Raw genomic sequence first — 21483 nt, 5'->3', positions numbered from 1 at the left:
CATTCATAAGTCTGACAGGAAGTGCTGTCAAGACTTATAAATACTACGGCCCCAAAATAGCACTAAACCTTCAAATACATTTTTTTTAAATCACATTTTTAAAATAAACTATAAATTACATGAAATAACTATTTTAAACAACAATTTAAACTTTTGAAAAAAATAATTTTATATTCTAACGGGGCTAACAATAAACTTACCTTGCTTTAAAGTATTTAAAAATAATAAACCTGTGGAAAAAATGTTTTAATTTTAATTATTTCACCACTTACCTTGTAAAAAGCAGGCCTTACGCCTGCTTTTTATATTTCTAAATTCTGCAGGCTTACGTTCCCGGAGAAACCTGTAAAAAAAAAACTAAGTTTGATGCGCACGCGCAGCCTCCGCCGCGCACGCGTTCGAACTCTGAACCTCTTTGTTCAGAGGAACGGAAGTGCCGGTTTCCCACGCATGCGCAGTGCATGCAGGAAACCGGCACTTCCATCGGGCCTATGGGTGAGTACCCCATGCGTACTCACCCGTGGAGACCCGAATTTCTGGGCCCATATCTTTGGTTGTTTCTGTGTTAAATCAGCAAAATTAATTCTGAATTTCAGAAAAATTACAAAAATTGGTTCACACTGTATCGTGTGTTTTGACAGAATACAAGTTTAGATTACGTTTGTGAAAAATTTAACACAGTCTGTACATGTTCTCCTGACATTGTTGGTGATGGTACTTGTAATTGATCAGAGACCCGTCAGATTTCTGTGTTGAGGATCGTGTGAATGCTTTCATGTTTCCAAGAGTGGAATTTGGCCTTTTCCTAGTGTTGCTTAGAGTACCAGCTTTGAATAACTATCTTGTGTCTTAGCTGCAATGCAATTTATTTTAAATAAGGTTATACAGTAGCACTTACTCCTCTCCCATTAGCTCACAATGAACAGACGATGCAGTATGAAGAAAGCCATAATATAACTCCTCAAGGCAACTATAATCTGTCAGTAGTGCAGTAACAAATACAGTATAAAGACTTAATTACAAAGTTAAATTGCAAGCAGCAATCACGGATTTTTTAAACTTACACTCCGTTTGCCATGTGGTTTTGGAAACTGAATGCAAACTTGAATCACTTTTTTTTTAAATATTTAGTATTGATTCGAGAGAGCTTCATCAGCAGAAATAATCAAACCTTTACATATAATCACGGGTGTTAACAGAAATCTTGCTAATGCTATATTATGCACAGTGTACAACAATAACTTCCATTTATATAGCACCTTTCATGTAGTAAAACGTCCCAAGGCGCTTCACAGGAGCAATTATCAGACAAAATTTGACACTGAGTGACATAAGGAGCTATTAAGACAGGAGGTAGGTTTTAAGAAGCGTCTTAAAGGAGGAGGGAGAGGCAGAAAAGCAGAGAGGTTTAGGGAGGGAATTCCAGAGCTTGGGGCCCCTGGACAGCTGAAGGCTCGGCCGCCAATGGAGGGGCAAAGCAAATAGAGGATGCACAAGAGGCCAGAATAGGAGGAAAGCAGAGTTCTCGGAGTATTCTACTTCTCTGATCATTCGAATTGTTGCAGTATGAATCTCTGCTACAAAAGAGAGAATTAGACATCCATTTGACATGAAACTGAAAAGTAAGTACAGGAAACTTTGTGCTATCCGGCACCCATGGGACCGAGCTACTGCCGTTTTTTTAAAAGCTCCGGATAGACCAGCGTCAATGTTATCAGATAGGAGCTTTTCATCGCAGTATCTGACCACAAACACTGTTGCTCAGCAACAGCTTGTAAACACTCGGCCCGTGGCTTGGAAGCGTCTCTGAAGCTGTTGCTAAGATACAGAGACGCTTTCTAGAGCCTGCCGTGTCTGACCACAAACACTGTTGCTCAGCAACAGCTTGTAAACACCCGGCCCAGTGGCTTGGAAGCGTCTCTGAAGCTGTTGCTAAGCGACAAAGACGCTTTCCAGAGCCTGCCTGTGAAAAGAATGCTAGGAGAAAAAAAAACCTAACCAAAACGGCTGCTGATTTCTGCCGTTAGATCAAAGTTGCCGGACATTCAACTTCCGGATAGCTCAAAGTTTCCTGTACTTGCGTCCCAGTTGTGAATACAGGTAATTGGATGGAGAGGAGCACAAGTCAGTAAGGGAGTCTGCCTGATTCACAATCCGTGAATTTAAATAGACAGAAAATTGGCAGGCTCCCTACTGAGCATGCACTCCTCTCCACCCTTTTTTCCTGTATATGCTGTGTTCAGGTGATTCCATATGCCCAGGAGCAGGTAAATCGACCACAACCCCGAGAACTGGATTCAGTTCGCCATGGAAGAAGGAAGTTTCTGCTAAAAGTAGGATTATTTCAATATTAAGAGTACCCACTATAAACATTAACCAGCTGGTAAAGATTCCACGTACATCATTAATAACTTTCAAAAGGGAATTGGATAACTACTTGAAAAGGAGATATTTGCAGGGCCTACAGGGAAAAAGCAAGGGAGTGGGACTAATTGGATAGCTCTTTCAAAGAGCCGGCACAGGCACAGTGGGTCGAATGGCCTCCTTCTGTGCAGTACGATTCTATGATAGGTAGAAAACTATAGGTAGAATTGTGCTTCACAGTCACAGTTTATGACATCATTTTTGTCCCCTTACGTGTTATTAGCTGGTGACACATTGCAACCTTTCTGTCATCATCTTATGGGTAACTATAACAATCAGCTTTAAACAACTCCATTACATAACATTAGTACACAGTTCAATTGGATCCAGTTTTCTGAGGGTACACAATTTCTTTATGAATGTCTCATGACAACAGTACTGCACTTTGATCTTGAACACAACTTGTAATCAGCTCTAAAAGAAACAGAACTCAAAAGTCTTTGTTCTTTGGTTCTAAACTTTAACCAACACTCGATTTCTGAAAAGCGCAACGCATTCAGCATTGACTATGGGCACCACCCTTTGTACAGGTATGTGGGCAGATGGCACCTGCTGCCCCACCCTGGCCTCCAGCAACACAGGCTGCAACTTATCACACTTTGGAGTTTCCCCGCCTGCTTTTAACTCGCTTATTTGTTTCACTTCAGTAACTGGTAAAAAAATTGAATTTCACCCACCCTCCACCCCTCCTTTTCCAAACAATGAACTGTGTTTTGACTATTCTTTCACTGCTAACAGCTGATACATGGGGGAACTGGATTTGAACAGAATGCAGATTATCTCCACAATGTTTGTTATTTTAAAGGACATTAAGATCATTATTCAAGTGGGCATTGTCTTCACGAAACAAATACACCCCCTCCTTTCAATAACACGAACTTTTGACAAGTTGGGTCAAAAAATGATCCTAGTGTCACTTGTCTATGATTTAGTTGTGAGGAACATTGGACTGGAGGAACAGGAGTAGGCCATTCAGCCCCTCAAGCCTATCATGCCATTCAGTTAGATCAGGGCTGACCTGTATCTCAACTCCATTTACCAACTGTTGCTCCATGTCCCTTGTTTCCCCAATCAAACAAAAAATCTATCAATTTCACTCTTGAAAATTTCAATTGACCCCAGCATCCGCAGCTTTTTAGGGAGAGATTCAGATTTTCACTACCCTTTGTGTGGAAAAAATGCTTCCTGATTTCATTTCTAAATGGCCTAGCCCCCTTTTCTGGATCCCCCCACCAGAGGAAATAGTTTCTCTGTACCTTATTGAATCCCTTTATCATTTTAACGACCTCAATTAAATCTTCTAAACTCGGGAAATACAAACCTAGTTCATGCAGTCTGTCCTCATAATTTAACGCTAAATATTCTTTTGGCACAAGATCCAAACTGTCCTTCGCTTTCTCTCTTCCCTCCCGCCCTCCCCCCCCCCCCCCCCTCCCACAAATCCTTTCTCTTCCTCCAGCTGATTCTTGGCTTTTCTTCCCTCGTTTTCTGCCAATGATTCTCAAAACCTTTCTTCGCTCACAGTTTTCACGGTAACTAACAGAGGTCAAGGATTGTCCGACTCGCGCTCTCTGTCCATAACATCACAAGATCTCTGAGTAGCACCAAACGGCTTCAAGTCTTGACTTGCTTGCATAGTTCATAGCAACTGTTCGTCCTTCAGACTTACCAAACACAGATAAAATCTTGTTTTCACCTCAGTGTTGGCCAAATAAATTTAGTGGCATCTCAAGTCATGGAGTAATGCATTCCCAAAATCTTGCGTTGACATCAAAACAGGAGAAAACAGCCCGGATGATCATATTTTTTATGCTGCACTAATGATAAACTGAACTGGCTTATTTTCTTTATTCAGTACTCAATTTAAAAAAAAGACACAATAAGTTGATTTGAATGGGTTCAAAGTACATTCTTCACAATGCAATTTGATCACGTCTCTAATGGATTTGATTGAATTCTGGTCACATAAATTAATATATGCTGTCTAAAGTCACAGGTTTGGCATAGCAGCTTATGTTTGATGAACAAGTATCAGGTGCTGTCAACTTGCCATTTGATGTGGGTTCTGAGAAAAGGTTTGAACAGCCACCTGTGATTTAAACCAGTTTGTTTTCTTTCTTTGCTGATTTCCTCCCCCTTCTCTTAATAACTGAATCGTGCTGGGAATCAGGTGTGCCACCCAATATCTCACCCAGGTAGTCACTGTTCACCTGCAAGTCTGCGCAGTGAGTGCTGACGCCTGCACAGAGCAGTAGAACCAGAGGATACGGCCTGCGCTTGAAGGGGGATCAATTCAAAACTAATCTGTGGAAATAATCTTACAGTGAGTGAGTGGTCAATCTAGGAAGACGGTGGAAGCAGGTAGTATTGAATCATTCAAATGCAAATTAGATTTCTTTCAGAAAATGATATTTTGGGAAATGAGTAATTTCAGACATGCAATGTGTAACATGCTTAGGAGGAACTGGTGACGTTGGACCAATGGTTCACGAGCTCTCCACCACTGGGGTTTTCCTTGTTTCATGTCAGAGTCTGTTGTAGACTAATTGATAGAAATTGATGGCCATGATTAGCCAACAACAAGATATTGTTGTATTGTACGACTACCAGGATGGTACAATGCAAAGTAGATGGGCCTTGGTCTTTTTTTGTCTAGCAATTCCTATGTTCCTGACAGTATATTGAGAACATCACAGTAGAGCTAAATCTTGTCCCACATGCATACATTTTCCAGTAGGAGCCACTAATTGCAATTAGGAGCTGGAAACCAGGTTGTTTTTTCCCTTCTTCCTCCTGCCCAGCCAAATGCCACCAAGCCCATTGTGACAACCCCTCCTTGGCTCAGATCAGCTAACCAAGCAGACAGTGAATTGAACTTTGCACCCCTTCCACCACCTTGGCTAAGGTTAGCTCACTGAGCAGAGGCCGTGAATTCCACTTGGTCCTTTTACACAAGCTTCATTATATCTTTTCTGCTCTAAACAGTTCTTGGGGCTGAGATCTGTGAAGATTATCATTGCTTATGCTGCTGTGCTGCTCACTGTATTACTACATTGCTATGTACTTAATAAACCTGAGTGCACATTTAAACCATTCAGATCACAAACATAATTCAGTATGATAAATATGAAATGTGATTAATAAGAATAAGGGGCACCCAAGCCATCTTTACTTCCTGTACAATGGACCCATTAACTCATTTAATTGAGAACTATATATGTATTTTGCAAGTCACTGAAAATTTGTGGATTTACATCGTATAGAGCGTAAATGTCGGTGTAGACCAGTTGGACAGAATGGCCTGTTTCTGTGCTGTAGACTCTATGGAACATGGATACAACTATATCCATTTTTTAAATCTCTGAATTTATCTTTACGTAAGTTGAGTTAGAAACAACTTCAACAAGTCAAGCAACAAGAAACTTGACCCCATGGTGGGAGGCAAAAGATCTATCCGACCCCCTGGCGTTAGACCCAATGCAGTCACTGTAGATGTATTTCATTGACTTCCCGAGGCAGATACTCTTTAAGAGTATTGTCGTCAGTCATCTAGAATTATGCAGATTACAAGGAGCCGCTAAATTGGCCTGCAGGAGTTCGAATCTTGAAAACGTTTTGACTTAAAAATCAGTCATTAATTGTGTGCTGACTAGAGAGAATTTAGCAGGTGGCTGGCTTTCCATCTGTGGCTGCAAGAGGGGATTTTAACCCTTTAGGAACTGTGGTGACATACCAAAATAAAGATTAATAAAGAATCCACAATGAGAAACAGTGAAATGCCCATCTTGTCTCAAATGAAGAAGGGGAGGGTTGGCCAGGGGCCCTGATCCCATAAGCCAACCAATTCTCCCTACTCAAAACCACTATTAGGAGGTGTGGGGAAATGCCCAGTTTGACTCGCCACTTTCCCCATAGTAAAACACTCTCCTTCCACTCATCACCTTCTCCCAATAGCTGGGCTAAGACGGGGTTAAAAAAAAAATCACATGGGGAATTGCTATCCCACATCCACATGGGGTGGGATCACTGTGCTGGTGCAATAATTGCTGAATAACTAGTGGTTCACCAAGCTGCAGCTTCTCTTAGTACCTTTTGTTTTTAAGTGTAAATAGTCTACGGCTTCATTGATGAAGAAACATTGGGAAATATGGTTTTCCCATTTTATATTCTATTTATATAACAAATATGGTTGTTTAAATATAATTAGGTAAGATTTTTAACTATTATTAGCACGCAGGGTGTCCTTTTGTATCGTGCGAACTTGCTGCCAGTTTTGGAACAAGTTTGACCCCTAATATTTTGACCAGAGTGAGTTATGACACTGGCTTGAATACTCATCATCGGAACTTCATACGCAACAATATACAGGAAACTCTCGTTTAAACGGCACCTAAATATCCGGAATTCTCTAATAACCGGCAAAATTCTCACTCCGAAAACTACAGTATACAGTCGTTTATAAGTTTTGTTTTACTGTTAAGTAATTAAAGAGTTATGGATTACCCTCAACTGGCAGTACTGTACTTAATCAAGCATCTTCCACCATCCATTTAACACAACATTCTGTAGGTGAGTACCCAATTATACTGCACGTTTCTTGATTTTTTTATTTTTGTTTGTTAAAAATAACCTCGGTAGATATACCTCTCCGTTATCCGGAATTTTTAATCAACCGGCACCATCCTGGTCTCGTCGGTGCCGGATACGAAAGAGTTTCCTGTAAATCTGATTGGGTTGCCAAAATTTTCGGTCAGCCACTTAATAGCAGCAGGCTCCGAATGTTGCTGTAGTGTCATAAAGAAAGAACAAACCGATTTCATCTAGTCTCTCCGGTCTCGCAGAAACATCCGAAATGCACTTTGTGGACGATAAGTTAGTGAGAAGTGTTGTCGCTGTTATTATGTAAATAAACATGGCAACAAGTTCCCACAAACAGCAGCAAAATGAGCCAAGCATTGACCTATTTTTGGTGGTGTTGGTTGACGGAAGGATATTGACATCTAGAGAACTCCTTGCCCTTTGAAAAGTGCGGTGGGATCTCCAGCATCAGCTTAAAGCAGCATGCCCTCAGTACTGCACGGACGCACTTGAATTCACCAGTATTTCCAGCTCCAGGGTGATTAAGTTTCATATCACATTAAAAGCGTAACTTTTTTTTGGACTGAGCAGCTTATTAAATGTATAATGTCCCTCATTAAAATGCAATTCTTGGGCGCCAAGGGAAAACTATTATTATACCTGCACTGTATATAGAAACACTTCAACAACCAGCAAATTTAAATGGAGACCTATGGTTCTGTGTTCAGTGTGGTGCTCTTTTGCGCCGTGCCAAGGTATTGGAATTCTCTCTTGTAGCACCACTGGGAGCAGCTTTTGAGGGGTTATGTGGATTAATAAGCATTTGGGATGAGTGTAAATGGCTTGCGATCCTGGAGGAGAAGACCTCGGGGACGTTTAAAGTACTAAGAAATGCCCAGGAAACGTGGGTCAAGAGTGGGCATTTAAGGTGAAGCTAGATAAACGCATCAGGGAGAAAGGAACAGAAGGATATGCTGATAGTTCGATGAAGTAGGGTGGGAGGAGGCTCGTGTGGGGCACAAACACCAGCATAGACCAATTGGCCTGTTTCTGTCCTGTAATTTCTATGTAATTCTTAGGAGTTTTCTCACAAGCTACAATGTCGTTGTCATTTCCCACAACCTGACAACCAAATGCCTTTGTTTACTTTCTTTTCCCGCTATGTCGCGAAGGCTTCTGAATCATAGCCTGTATAATTCAAGTACTGGACCCCAGTATTTTACATAGGAGTAAATCCAAGGAGTGGATATTAAATCTATACAGTAAACCATCAGATGATTGTTCTGCCTATAGTTTGGCGTGTTGGTACAAAGCATCGGGTACTGATTAACCCATCTGATCTGGCAACTTCCTATCTATTTTTATATTGCTAAGAAAATCATAATGCTGAGTCAGCATTTCTAGCCAAAGGTGGCATCTTTATTAAAAACAGGAAATGCTGGAAATACTCAGCAGGTCAGGCAGCATCTGTGGAGAGAGAAACAGAGTTAATGCTTCAGGTCGATGACGAACTGGTGAAGGGTCATCGACCTGAAACGTTAATTCTGTTTCTCTCTCCACAGATGCTGCCTGACCTGCTGAGTATTTCCAGGATTTTCTGTTTTTATTTCAGATTTCCAGCATCCGCAGTATTTTGCTTTTGTGCTGTGGCATCTTTAATAATGGCCTTGAAATTGCGGTCAGCAGCGTAACTAAGGAGTACGCCGCCAACCTCCGAAAGAAATCCGCACTTACCTGGTGTGAGGCCTCCTTCGAAAACGTGCGTTGTTTCGCTGCGGAGTTGAGCGCCGCGTAGTGGCTCATGGATTCCAGGGGCGTGCCTGGGATCACGTGGGGCATTGCTCCAATCAGGAAACAGAAACCTTCGATGCCCATTCATGATTTTTTAATCTCACTCACCCCGGTGAATTACTAAATAAATCAGTCTCTCATTCTTGGTAGAGTTGTGTTGGGATCAGGAGTTAATTAGTTGGATATAGATATTTATTTTGAAGATTTTTTTTTAACAAACAACTGGTCTATATTTCAAGCTGCTGCATATCCCCCCTCCCCTTACGCTGTGCAATCAAGGTCTTGCGCCGGTTTGCACCAGCCTTAAAAGTTTAGTGCGTAATTGCTGAACAGTTGGTGGGCAATTAGCCCAACTCTGTGCCAGCAATAAGGATTTCACAGTCGGAGTGGATGATCTGCCAAGCCGGAACTTGACCTATTGCAAGTTCGGGATTTAGCGCGTGTGGAAATCTCGAACTTGCTGTTCATTTCAAAGGTGGTATGACAGAGTACTCGCTGTCATACCGACTGCAAATTCTGCCCCATGTGAATTTATGGACTCCGCTTCAGCTTATTCAAACAAGAAAGAAAAGTTGAAACACTAACTAGATGATTCCATAGAAGTTGATAAATTCTGAGTTTCACTGCTCTGGTGCAAGTCTTGTGAAACATGTGTGTCTGTGCATTGAAACATGTGTGACTTTGACCAAGCTTTTGGACATCTGCCCTAATATCTTTGGCTTGGTGTCAAATTTTGTTCTATAAAGCTCCTGTGAAGTGCTTTGGGACGCTTTACTACGTTAAAGGCACTATATAAAAATAAGTTGTTGTTGTGCATTGAAACGTGTGTCTGTGCGTTCAACCATATTCCTGGGCCACTGGAGCCTGCTCTGCCTTGCTGGTTTTTCATCCTTCCCTTTCTACCAATACCACTTTAGCTATTCACATGCTCTGTGTCTCGTGTATCACCTTTCATTGTCTCATTATGCCTCTTTTTGTCTCCTGCCAATATCACTGCTGTCATTTAAACATCTCCTGCTCTGCACCCAAGCATTTCACAGGTCATTCGATTTATTTTGCTGCGGGTATGGAGTTGTTTCCCCCCCTCCCCCCCCCCTTCCCTTGTCCTGTTCCATTTTAAATGCTGTTCATCTGTAATAGCTTCCCGTCCTGAGGCAGGGTCTAAAACCTTGAGCTGCCAACCCTCCAGGATTGACCTGGAGTCTCGGGGAATTGAAGATTAATCCCCAGCACACGGCTGCCAGCAAACTCAGGAGAAAAAGCAGAGGGGCATTAAAAAAATTGTTCATGTTTTTCATTTTCTTCGAAAACTTCAATTTATTAGTTATAAAGATATTGCGTATGTGGGTGATGGTGGGAGAAAGGCTGTTTGGGTGATTCTTGACTGACCAATCAGGTAACGAAGAGTCCGTTCTCTTTCTGATTGGCAGGGGTAGGCAGGGTGCCGCGAGGGTGGACGTGTCGGGCGACCAGTGGTGGGGGCGGGCTGGTTGGAGGTCATGTGATAACCTCCCGGAATACGTCCAATCGGAGTTGGCGACCCTACTAAGACCTGAAAAGTTGACTTCAGTTTCTCCACCCGCGCTGCCTGACTAGTATTTGTAGCTTTTTCCAGTCAATGAACACATACTGTGCCACACACAAACGCTGGCACTGTGCTTCTTTTTCAATCTAATTGCTTACACTGAGATCATTTCATGGCTGTACACAGCCAAACCGAACCGAATACATGTGTGAGATGGACTAAAGTGAGCACCACATCAAAGTCGGCTATTCCCCACACCTTGTACAAAACCCATCTCTGTCTAGGTATTGGAATTCCCACCGAAGTTCCTTCAGTGCCACATTCCTTTAAGAGCATGTCATGTTTCAAACTGTGCCAAGTCAGCACTTTAGAAGTTGCACAACTCTTGGGTTGATCAATGCGCTGTATTTATTTTACTGTTTAATACAGCTGCTCAAATGTTTAGTCCAGTACGGAGTTTGCACATTCTCCCCGTGTTTGCGTGGGTTTCCTCCGGGTGCTCCGGTTTCCTCCCACAGTCCAAAGATGTGCAGGTTAGGTTGATTGGCCATGATAAATTGACCCTTAGTGTTAGGGGGATTAAATACATGGGGTTACGGGGATAGGGTGGGATATGTGTTGGTGTAGGGGTTACGGGAATCGGGTGGGATATGTGTCGGTGCAGGCTCGATGGGCCGAAATGGCCTCTATCTGCACTGTGGGGTTTCTGTGAGATCTGTGAAATATAACATTTACCCTGCAATAGAACAGGATTCAGCCAATGGGGCTCGTACTTGCAGACCATCCCAATATTATCTATTACACTACACCATCACAACCAGAGCTGCGTTCCATCAGCCCAAATTTGGTCCTGAACGTTTAGTATAACAAATCCACATTCACTAAGTTTAGTCAGCGCAAACCACTAGTCTTGTCTGGACTAACAACAGAAAATGCTGGAAACACTCAGCAGGCCAGGCAGCATCCGTGGAGAGAGAAACAGAGTTAACGTTTCAGGTCTGGGACCCTTCGTCAGATCTCATTGTGCAGCTGCACTGTAACCGTAAACCAGCTGAGAAGATTACGGAGAGCTGATTCCTTATAGGCATTCTACACATCTTGTACAAGTGTCTACAGATGGGTTAACAATGCAAACTTATCAGTCTGTAAAGAGTATAGGGCCCATAACCACAAGGTGATGTTCAATCACAACATGTAGATCTTGACCGTGGCTTGATGCCAAAAATTACAACACGATTACCAGCAAATAATATTACTTCTAATGTTACATGGTTGTTGCATTTTGAACTGCCAGAAAATAAGCGAATATACCTTTAATATTCGGGTGATTCCAGCACTTTCAGCAGGGACCCACACTCAATGGGATGGAGATGGGGCTACAACACTGAAGAGCCAATTCTCCAATCTGTGCTCCTGTCGAGCAAGGCTACTTGTTGGGAATTTGGGATTGCTGAATTTATCTCATTGTTCCCAGAATCGAGCCCAAACATAAACAACCATCAATAGTTTTAACATCTTGTAATGTTACATTCTCACCGTGATCAGTTTTATATTATGATTAGAACGTTATATTCTAAAGCTGGGTTTTTATGTGTAGTTAAATACAAATGTCTTGTGCAGAATGTTATTTTGTTACTAATAACTTGTAGTTGGGGGAGAAAGAGAAGAATTTTGTAATGAGGGCACAATATCTGGGAAGAATTATGTGTTGAATACAGGTGCACAGCATGGGTTTTGAAAAAGGGTTTCAACCCGAAACGTCAACTCTAATTTCTCTCCACGGATGTTGCCTGGCCTGCTGAGTTTTTCCAGCATTTTCTGTTGTTATTTCAGATTTCCAGCATCTGCAGTATTTTGCTATCATACTATGGGTTGTAAGACTCTGGGTACTGCGGTGGGGGGGAATGGCATTATTGCTACGATCACCCTAGTTCAGCAGCAGGAGCAAGGACTGTACAGGTGAATGCAATGTAATAGATAAAGAAAAAGAAAGACTTGCATTATATTATAGCGCCTTTCACAACCTCAGGATGATCCAAAGCATTTTACAGCCAATGAATTACTTTTGAAGTGTAGTCACTTTTGTAATGTAGGAAATGCGACAGCAAAATTGCACACTGCAAGATCCCACAAACGGATAATGACCAGATAATCTGTTTTTAGTGATGTTGATTGAGGGATAAATATTGGCCAAGACACCTGGGATAAGTCCCCTGCTCTTCTTCGAAATAGTGCCATAGGATCTTTTACGTCCACCTGAGCGCGCAGACCGGGCCTCGGTTCAACATCTCATCCGAAAGACAGCAGCTCCGACAGTGTAGCACTCCCTCAGTACTGCAGTGTCAGCTGTGGCTCAGTTGGTAGCACCCTCGCCTCTGAGTCAGAAAGTTGTGGGTTCAAGTCTCACTCCAGAGACTTGAGCACAAAAATCTAGGTTGACACTCCAATGCAGCCCTGCAGGAGTGCTACACTGTCAGAGGTGCCATCTTTTGGATGAGACCTTAAACCATCCCATGACACTATTTCGAAGAAGAGCAGGGGAGTTATCCCCGGTGTCCTGACCAATATTTATCCCTCAATCAACATCACTAGAACAGATTATCTGGTCATTATCACATTGCTGTTTTTGGGAGCTTGCTGTGCGCAGATTTGTTGCTGCGTTTCCTACATTACAACAGTGGCTCCACTTCAAAAAGTACTTCATTGGCTGTAAAGCGCTTTAGGACGTCCGGTTGGTGTGAACGGAGCTGTATAAATGTAAGTTTTTTTTCTTTCCTTGTCTCAGCCTAGATTTTGTGCTCAAGTCTCATGGAGTGGGACTTGAACCCACAATCTTCTGGTGCAGAGGCAAGAGTGCTACCCACTGAGCCATGGCTGACACCTCATATGCATAAGTGACGTTACAGTTAAAGACTTGTATTTACTTCAATGATCTATTCATGCTTACATGCATGAATATAAATTGCTCCACCCCTGACAACTTCAGATTCTATATTCTGTAGAATGTTGGAATTGTATGACTCTAGGAGGCCAACTTCTCACCAAACTGTACACTGTGTATTTACTGAAAGTATAACGATCATCTTAACTAATTAAAAATGCTGCTCTGTATAACATTCTATGCGTGGTTTTCAATAATTCATTCTCGGGATGTGGGCATCGCTAGCAAGGCTGGCATTTACAGGAAACTTTGTGCTATCCGGCACCGACGGGACCGAGCTGTTGCCGTTCCCTCAAAACTGCCGGACACACCAGCGTTAATGTTGAAGCATACGGAGCTTTTCATCTCCGTATCTGACAACAAACACTGTTGCTTAGCAACAGCTTCTAAACAGTCGGCCCGTACCTTGGAAGTGTCTCTGTAGCTTAGCAACAGCTTCAGAGAGACTTTCCAGAGCCTGACTGTTGAAAAAAAAGCCACGAGAAGAGAAAAAAAAGCCACGAGAAGAAAAAAAACCTAACAAAACGGCTCCTGATTTTTGTCGGTGGCTCGAGCTTGCCAGACACTTAGCCTCCGGATAACACAAAGTTTCCTGTATTGCCTATCCCTAGTTGCCCTAACAAGGTGGTGGTAACTGAGTGGCTTGCGAGATCACTTCAGGGGACGGTTAAAATGCAACCATGTTGGTGCGGGACTGGAGTCACATATAGGCCAGACCGGGTAAGGACGGCAGGTTTCCTTCCCTAAAGGGCTTTAGTGAACCAGTTGGGTTTTTACAACAGCTTCACGGCCACTTGATACCAGCCTTTTTTTTTAAACCAGATTTTTTTTAATTGAATTCAAATTTTTAAACATGACATGAGGGATAATTTTCAGTTTGGGTGTGGGCAGTTGCTGATAGGCTGCCCGTTCTACACCCTGCTCGATTTGCCATTCGTATGACTTCAATCGCTGATCCGCGCCCCCAGTTGTTCCGTCCACGGACAAACTGAAAATAATCCCCATGGTCTCTATTCCAATCACTAACTCCAATCCTGCAATCAACAGCTGTACAAGCCCCTGCATAGAAAAGTTTCTCCTGCTCCTTGTCCTCATCTTTCTCTAGTTTCTCTCCTATCTCCCCTCATGTCCTCTCCGCGCTTATCTTGTCCATGAGACTCACTTGCTGCTCCCCTCAATCCTATTCCCACTAAACCGCTGACCACCCAACTTCCCTTCCTGGCTCCCATGTTACCTGATATTGTTAACGATTCTCTCTCCTCGGGTACTGGTCCTCTCTTCTTCAAATCTGCCATTGTCAAGCCTGTCCTCAAAAAGACCGCCTATTTTCACTTCCGGAACATTGCCCGACTCTGACCCTGCCTCAGCTCATCTGCTGCTGAAACCCTCATCCATGCCTTTGTTACCTCTAGGATTGACTATTCCAACGCACTCCTGGTCAGCCTCCCACGTTCTACCCACTGTAAACGTGAGGTAATTCAAAACTCGGCTGCCCGTGTCCTAACTCGCACCAAGTCCCATTCCACCATCACCCCTGTGCTCGCTGACCTACATTGGCTCCTGGTTAAGCAATATCACGATTTTAAAATTCTCATCCTTGTTTTCAAATCCCTCCATGGCCTCACCCCTCCCTATCTCTGTAATCGCCTACAGCCCCACAACCAACCGAGATATCTGTGCTCCTCTAATTCTGGCCTCTTCAGTATCCCCAATTTCAACTCGCTCCACCATTGGTGGCCATGCCTTCAGCTGCCAAGCCCTCAAGCTCTAGAATTCCCTTCCTAAACCTCTCAGCCTCTCTAGCTCTCTTTCCTCCTTTAAGATGCTCCTTAAAACCTACCTTTTTGACCAAGCTTTTGGTCATCTGCCCTAGTATCTCGTTATGTGGTTCAGTGTCAAATTTTGTTTTATAATACTCCTGTGAAGCGCCTTGGGACGTTTTGCTAGGTTAAAGGCGCTATATAAATACAAGTTGTTGTTGTTGTGAATCTCTTGCATTTAATCTCGTATCTATGTCCCCGTATTCTAGACCCTTCAATCACTGCAAATGGTCAGTTTTTACCTACTTTGTTTCACCCACCGCTATCAAATCACCATATAATCTCCTCAGTTGTAAAGAAACAGCACCAACTCATGCTGAATCTTGCTTCTTGCGCCTCCACGATTTTAATCGCTTCACCCTTGGCGGCCGTGTCTTCAGATGCCTGAGCCCTAAGCTCTGGAATTCCATTCCTAAACCCCTCCGCCTCTCTCTGCTCCTTTTAATACGCTCCTTAAAACCTACCTCTTTGACTAAGCTTTTGATCACCTGTCCTAATATCTCATGTGAAGCGTCTTGGGACGTTTTGATACGTTAAAGGCATTATATAAATGCACGTTGTTGTGTTGACTAGCTGCATTAATAGGGATGGTTTATGTGTAACTGCATCAGCAATACACTGCTGATAATATAAGGAACAATTTGAAACTTGGAAGTAGTTTGGTCAATCTGGCATTAATCCTTTTGTTATAACTAAAATCAAACACAAGACCAATTGTCCCATTCCCGGACTATGTACAATTTGCTGTGTCATGGATTGCACCAGACCTATCTACTTTCCTGAGAGAAACAACCGACCACAGGTCAAAGAGACTTCTGCAAAGTCTCTCTCCAATTCCCAATGGTAATCAGGTAAAATATGCCAACTCTATATTACATTATGACCAAATTAATAATTAGGGCAGAGCATCCAGGAAGCCATTTACAATAAACCAAGGGCTAAAAATTGAGTAGCGCCACAATTGAGGCGCTAACTTCGCCGGGGCGCTAAAAGTAGCGCTCTGGAAAAATTACCCCCCCCCCCCCGCGCTGGAAATTGAGTGGTTGCGCCCCAAGAGGGAAGCGGTGGAAGCGCCCCGCCTCCCTCTTGGGGTGCTGCAAGTGAATATCATGGTGCTGCGGCACATTGCGCCGCGATATTGCAGGCCTTCCTCCCCTTCTTAAAGGGGAGGGGCCTTGTACAGCGCGATCTGGGGCCCAGCTGGGCCCCCAGGGATCGGGAGTGCAGGCAAAAGAGCCCAGCACCCAAGAGAAGTGCCGGGCTCTTGGAGCGCAGCCGGCACTCCGCGGGAGGGGTGGGGGTTGGGGTTCAGGAGGCCAGGGACGGGAGCGCAGGCAGCTGCTGGCAGGCGGCCAGCAACAAAAATGGCCGCCCCGCACCTCGTCTTTAAATTGCGCCCCCCTGACCCTGTCGGACACACACTAACCTCCCGCTGAATTTTGTGGGAGGCGTAGGCAGTGCCGCGCCCAGACGCTAGTTGGTTTGCGCCCCACTTAGCGCCCTCTTAAGGCGCTAACGGGTGGCACTACCAACTGAATTTTTCCCCCCAAATCTTTCCTCTGATTATAAATACCTGATTCCCTTTGATGTCAGAATGACACATATAATGGTACCTTTAGTCAAAGCAATGTCAAATTGCAACACAGAGCATACTTTGACCATTGAAACCATGAAAATAGGTCAGTAAATAATGCCAGTAAACATGTACAATCAACCTTTGGAGCATTCATCGGACACCTTGTCAAGTCACACACTTGCATGCCATTGAACCGTTACAAGTAGAAAATGAAATCATTCTCAAAATATTATATGACAGAATCAAATCTTCCTGTTCATCTCTTCATGAAAAGGACAACAATCTTTATAAAATATATAAACATGAATATTTTGTTGCTTCTGCAGAATCTGCGTGTTTTTTCTATCAATGGGACTGAATTCAATACACGTTCAGCCAAAACGATTGTGGGAAGACAAATGCAAAAGTTTCTACTGGTCGATGGAGACAGAGCAGCATCTGGATCGTACAGGTAAGCCGATTTTAAATCGTGAGAGATTTCAGAGTAGATTTTCAAATTGCCCACCACCCCCCCACCGGGTGTGAAACTAGCGTTACTGATCGACCGTCCCTGAGAGAAGGCTACTTGACTTCAGCGGAAATGAGAATTGGGCGATTTCTGTAACGGACATCTAATCCACAACACTCAGGTCAATTTTATCAAAGGGATTAACCCATTTTGATGAAACGCTTGTGTTAAAAGTAGTGGGGAGAAAGGCTGTATGAACACATAGAATTTTACAGCACAAAAACAGGCCATTCGACCCAAGAGGTCTATACCAGTGTTTATGCTCCACAGGATCCTTTTCCCACCTTACTTCATCTCACCCTATCACCATGACCTATTATTCCTTGCTCCCTAGCTTCCCCTTAAATGCATCTGTGCTATTCGCCTCAAGCACTCCATGTGGTAGCAAGTTCCACATTCTAACCAACTTCTGAGTAAAAAAGTTTCTCCTAATTCTTTGTTGGATTTATTAGTGACTATCATAAATTTACGGCCCCTAGTTTTGGATTCCCCTATAAGTGGAAACATCTCTAAGAATACTCCATGTGGCAGCGAGTTCCATATTCACACCACTAAGCAGTTGTCCACCAACAACACCAACAATAACTTTGAGGATTAATATTCTTGGCAAACATCATACCCAAAAGATGAAAACAAAAGACTAATACCTGGAATGGGCAGGTTGTCTTATGAAGAAAGGTTGGACAGACTAGGCTTGTATCTGCTGGAGTTTAGAAGAGTAAAGAGGTGACTTGATTGAAACATATAAGATCCTGAGGGGTCTGGACAGGGTGAATGTGGAGGGGATGTTTCCTCTTGTGGGAGAATCTAGAACTAGGGGTCACTGTTTAAAAATAAGGGGTCGCCCATTTAAGCCATGGTGTGGAGATGCCGGTGTTGGACTGGGGTGGACAAATGTAAGAAATCACACAACACCAGGTTATAGTCCAACAGCTTTATTTGAAATCACAAGCTTTCGGAGCGCTGCTCCTTCGTCAGGTGAAGTGGAGAGATGCATAAAAACACAGCTTATATAGTCAGAGAATAATGTCAGATGTTTACAGGTAATCTTTCTAACTGCCATTTATCACACCTCGGCAGAGAGATAATCACAGCAATCAAAGGTGTAAATGGTGGAGGTGTGATAAATGGCAGTTAGGAAGATTACCTGTAAACATCTGACATTATTCTCTGACTATATAAGCTGTGTTTTTATGCATCTCTCCACTTCACCTGACGAAGGAGCAGCGCTCCGAAAGCTTGTGATTTCAAATAAAGCTGTTGGACTATAACCTGGTGTTGTGTGATTTCTTACATTCGCCCATTTAAGACAGAGATGAGGAGAAATTTCTCACAGAGGGACGTGAGTCTTTGGAACTCTCTTCCTCAGAGGGCGGTGGAAGCAGAGTCTTTGAATATTTTTAAGGCAGAGGTAGATAGATTCTTGATAAGCAAGGGGGTGAAAGGTTATCGGGGGTAGGCAGGAATGTGGAGTAATCAGATCAGCCATGATCTTCTTGAATAGCGGAGCAGGCTCGAGGGGCTGAGTGGCCTACTCCTAATTCGTATGTTCGTAAAAGCAGCAGAAATTAGTCTTGGGCAATAGCGAATCGGCCGCTTTTTTTTTTACATTGCCCGATTTTCTTTTCAGTTGACTTTGACAGAGTGGAACAGGTTGCCGATTCGCTGTTGCCCATTTTGCACCACACCCAAGAGGAATTTCTACCTCAAACAGTTTGCATGGAGTAGCCACGCCTGAGCGTGTTGATGCACGGCTGTGTATAATGGCAAATGTGACCTTGTAGTAGGTGTGGTGAAGTGTGGTATCTGACTGGATGATTTTATTTTGTAAAGAAATAGCAAGAACCAAAAATGAAACTTTTGCAGGATGTATGACCAAGAGTTATTGCTTTCCTGTATACACACACACACACAAATATACACACTTTTTTATTTCTTTCCTTTCAGTTTTACCTGGACTGCATCTAGACTTGACCGTAACATCATCACCGTGCTTTCCGGTCAGGCTGTAGAAACATTTGATAAAGAATTCAGAGAACTCTTGCACTTTTCTAAAGCAGTTAATCTGCGCAATCTGAACTTGGCTCCAGAAAAGGCAGAACCTGAACTTGTTCAGCAGACGCACGTTCTTACGGCAGAACAAAGTGCTAACATAGCCAGGAAGCTCATAAACCCCAAATATGCTCTCGTGCGGATAAATATCACTTCTCTGTCCTCTGAGAAGAAACTTGGCTCCAACGGTGATGGCAAGAAACAGCCAAATGGTCCAAATAAGGCACAGAAAGCTGCAATGGCGGCCTTTGCCGAAGGGTTTATAATTCACCCGGCTCTATTGAACATGCCCAAAGTAGACATGTTTCTTTATCTGCCTACTCACATGGAGATTCCTCAAAGTGAAAGTCAACAGCAGAATGGTTTCTTGAACATAAAGGAGAGAAACCTCGGGCCTTGTCAAAGCGATACAACAGAAATGCACGCCAAAGTAGGACCAGATTCCTCCAATCGAGCAATGGCTCAACAAAAGGAGGCAACTTGTAAAAAAACAAACGTGATTCTGACAGAAGCTTTAATTGTGAAAGAAGATCCATTTCAAAATCACCCACAAAGGGATGGAAATAACAGGGGCACAGAAAATGAACCAAGAGTGGATTTATCAACCACAAATAGAATTAATACTCTAGAGGCTAAGCAGAAGCCAAATACAATTGTGAGAAAACAGAACACAGAACTGACAGAAGATACTACAGTAATCTCCACACAGCATAAAGACAAATGGGTGAACCAAACATTGCACAATAGCACTGAGGCTGTAGAAAGACTACAGATGGATTCAGATACACCACCATATAGAGTACATGGTGACAAACAAGTAGCTGATATCTTGAAGAGAGATGAAAGTGAAGGGAAGGAAGTATTTACTCTTGCTATGGATGAAACAGAGGTAGCTACAGAAAGCAATGAAGCAGAACCTGATCAGGATACACCTCCAGAGGAGGTTGACTTAATATGCCTAGAAGAAGACTGTCTATCAAATCCTTCAACACGTTACACAGACAGCAGCTCTCTCCATGAACCATCTATTGCCTCTTCTGACTCCGATGACTTCTATGATTGTGACTATGTTGACAGCACACTCAAAAGAACAGCATCTGGGCTTATGTTAAATAACGCTGATGATGAATTGACAGTCGGAGAAGTGAACACCTTTGAGAGTCCGTTGAATAATAATAAGAAACTATTCCATTCAATGAACGACGTAAGGGATGGCAACAGAACAGAATCTAAAGACGTGAACACTTTCTTCCAAGAGAGAGCGGCCTTGAGGAGGAAGGCTCTTGAAAAATTAAAGCTTACGTTAGAGATAAATTATCATGATAAATTCCAGGTAACATTTTGATCTGATTTTTTTTACAATACTTTTAGCTTATATTGCCAAGCAAATAAACACCTCATCAACCCTAATGCTGTATGTAAGTAAGTATTAACTAGTGGCACCTAGATAGTACTGTGATTTCCAAATCACTGGGTGTGAAAAGCTAGAGATATTTTTAACACTATATATTTCAACAAATGCCAAGTGTCCAAACAAAACTGCTACTGGATTATGGAGAAATCAGTCTCGTAACGTTGAATTTGTTTATTAGAAGTGTGAATTAGCTTCTTGTCTATAATGTACAGGAAACTTTTTTTTATCCGGCACCGACGGGACCGATTCATCAAAAATTCCGGATAACCGAAAGCTATAGTAAAAGATACAGAGAGCTGAGAGCTCCGTATAAAGCAACAAACCCTGTTGCTTTGCAACAGGTTCAGAACAATGGCCACAAGTTCCAAGCGTCTCTGTAGCTTAGCAACAGCTGCAGCCACACCCTTGCATAGCAACAGATCGAGGAAGGCAAGTACAATATGAAGTAAAACTTACCTGAACCTACTCCTGAATTTTTCCGGTTATTTAGGTGCCGGTAAATCGAAAGTTTCCTGTATTCTGTGTAAGGAGACTAAAGAGTAAAAATGACTGTTGGACGATGTTATAGTCTGAGCACTTAACTCTTAAGTTGGTACTAATGTTGGCTCGACTGTGCTCGCCTAGATTTCCACAGAACACATTTGAAAATAATTTTATGAGCCAGAATGTTGGACAAGTTATGTAGCACTACTGTAGAGCTCAAGAAGGTCATAGAACATTACCCAGAAAGCACCACGGGGGCAGGGGGTGGGGGTGGTGAGGCGGGGGGGGAGCAGAAACTATGAGAAAAATGCGACCAGATTTCTACATCCCACAGCAGTATATTCTTCACATGGATGTTTGGCTGAGATTTT

The 21483-nt window shown here is 42.9% G+C and overlaps 2 protein-coding genes across 3 annotated transcripts in view; one reads left to right on the top strand and one right to left on the bottom strand.

The window, feature by feature from the left end:
* LOC147110504 (sodium/mannose cotransporter SLC5A10-like) overlaps positions 1–21483 on the bottom strand; it is a 161185-nt gene that overhangs the window by 52255 nt on the left and 87447 nt on the right. The gene's annotated exons all lie outside the window — the stretch shown is intronic.
* LOC147110505 (uncharacterized) overlaps positions 1–21483 on the top strand; it is a 41363-nt gene that overhangs the window by 8627 nt on the left and 11253 nt on the right. Inside the window, exons 3-4 of the mRNA XM_086000534.1 lie at positions 16982–17106; positions 19111–20548. Of these exons, the coding sequence (XP_085856660.1) occupies positions 16982–17106; positions 19111–20548 (1563 nt within the window). The remainder of the gene's footprint in view (positions 1–16981; positions 17107–19110; positions 20549–21483) is intronic.

Source organism: Somniosus microcephalus, chromosome 11 (assembly GCF_052327205.1).
Source record: "Somniosus microcephalus isolate GS21.2 chromosome 11, FLI_Smic_1.0, whole genome shotgun sequence".
In the NCBI taxonomy this organism is placed as follows: domain Eukaryota; kingdom Metazoa; phylum Chordata; class Chondrichthyes; order Squaliformes; family Somniosidae; genus Somniosus; species Somniosus microcephalus.
Note: the sequence above shows the minus strand (reverse complement) of the source record. Positions and strands in the feature narration are given on the sequence as shown.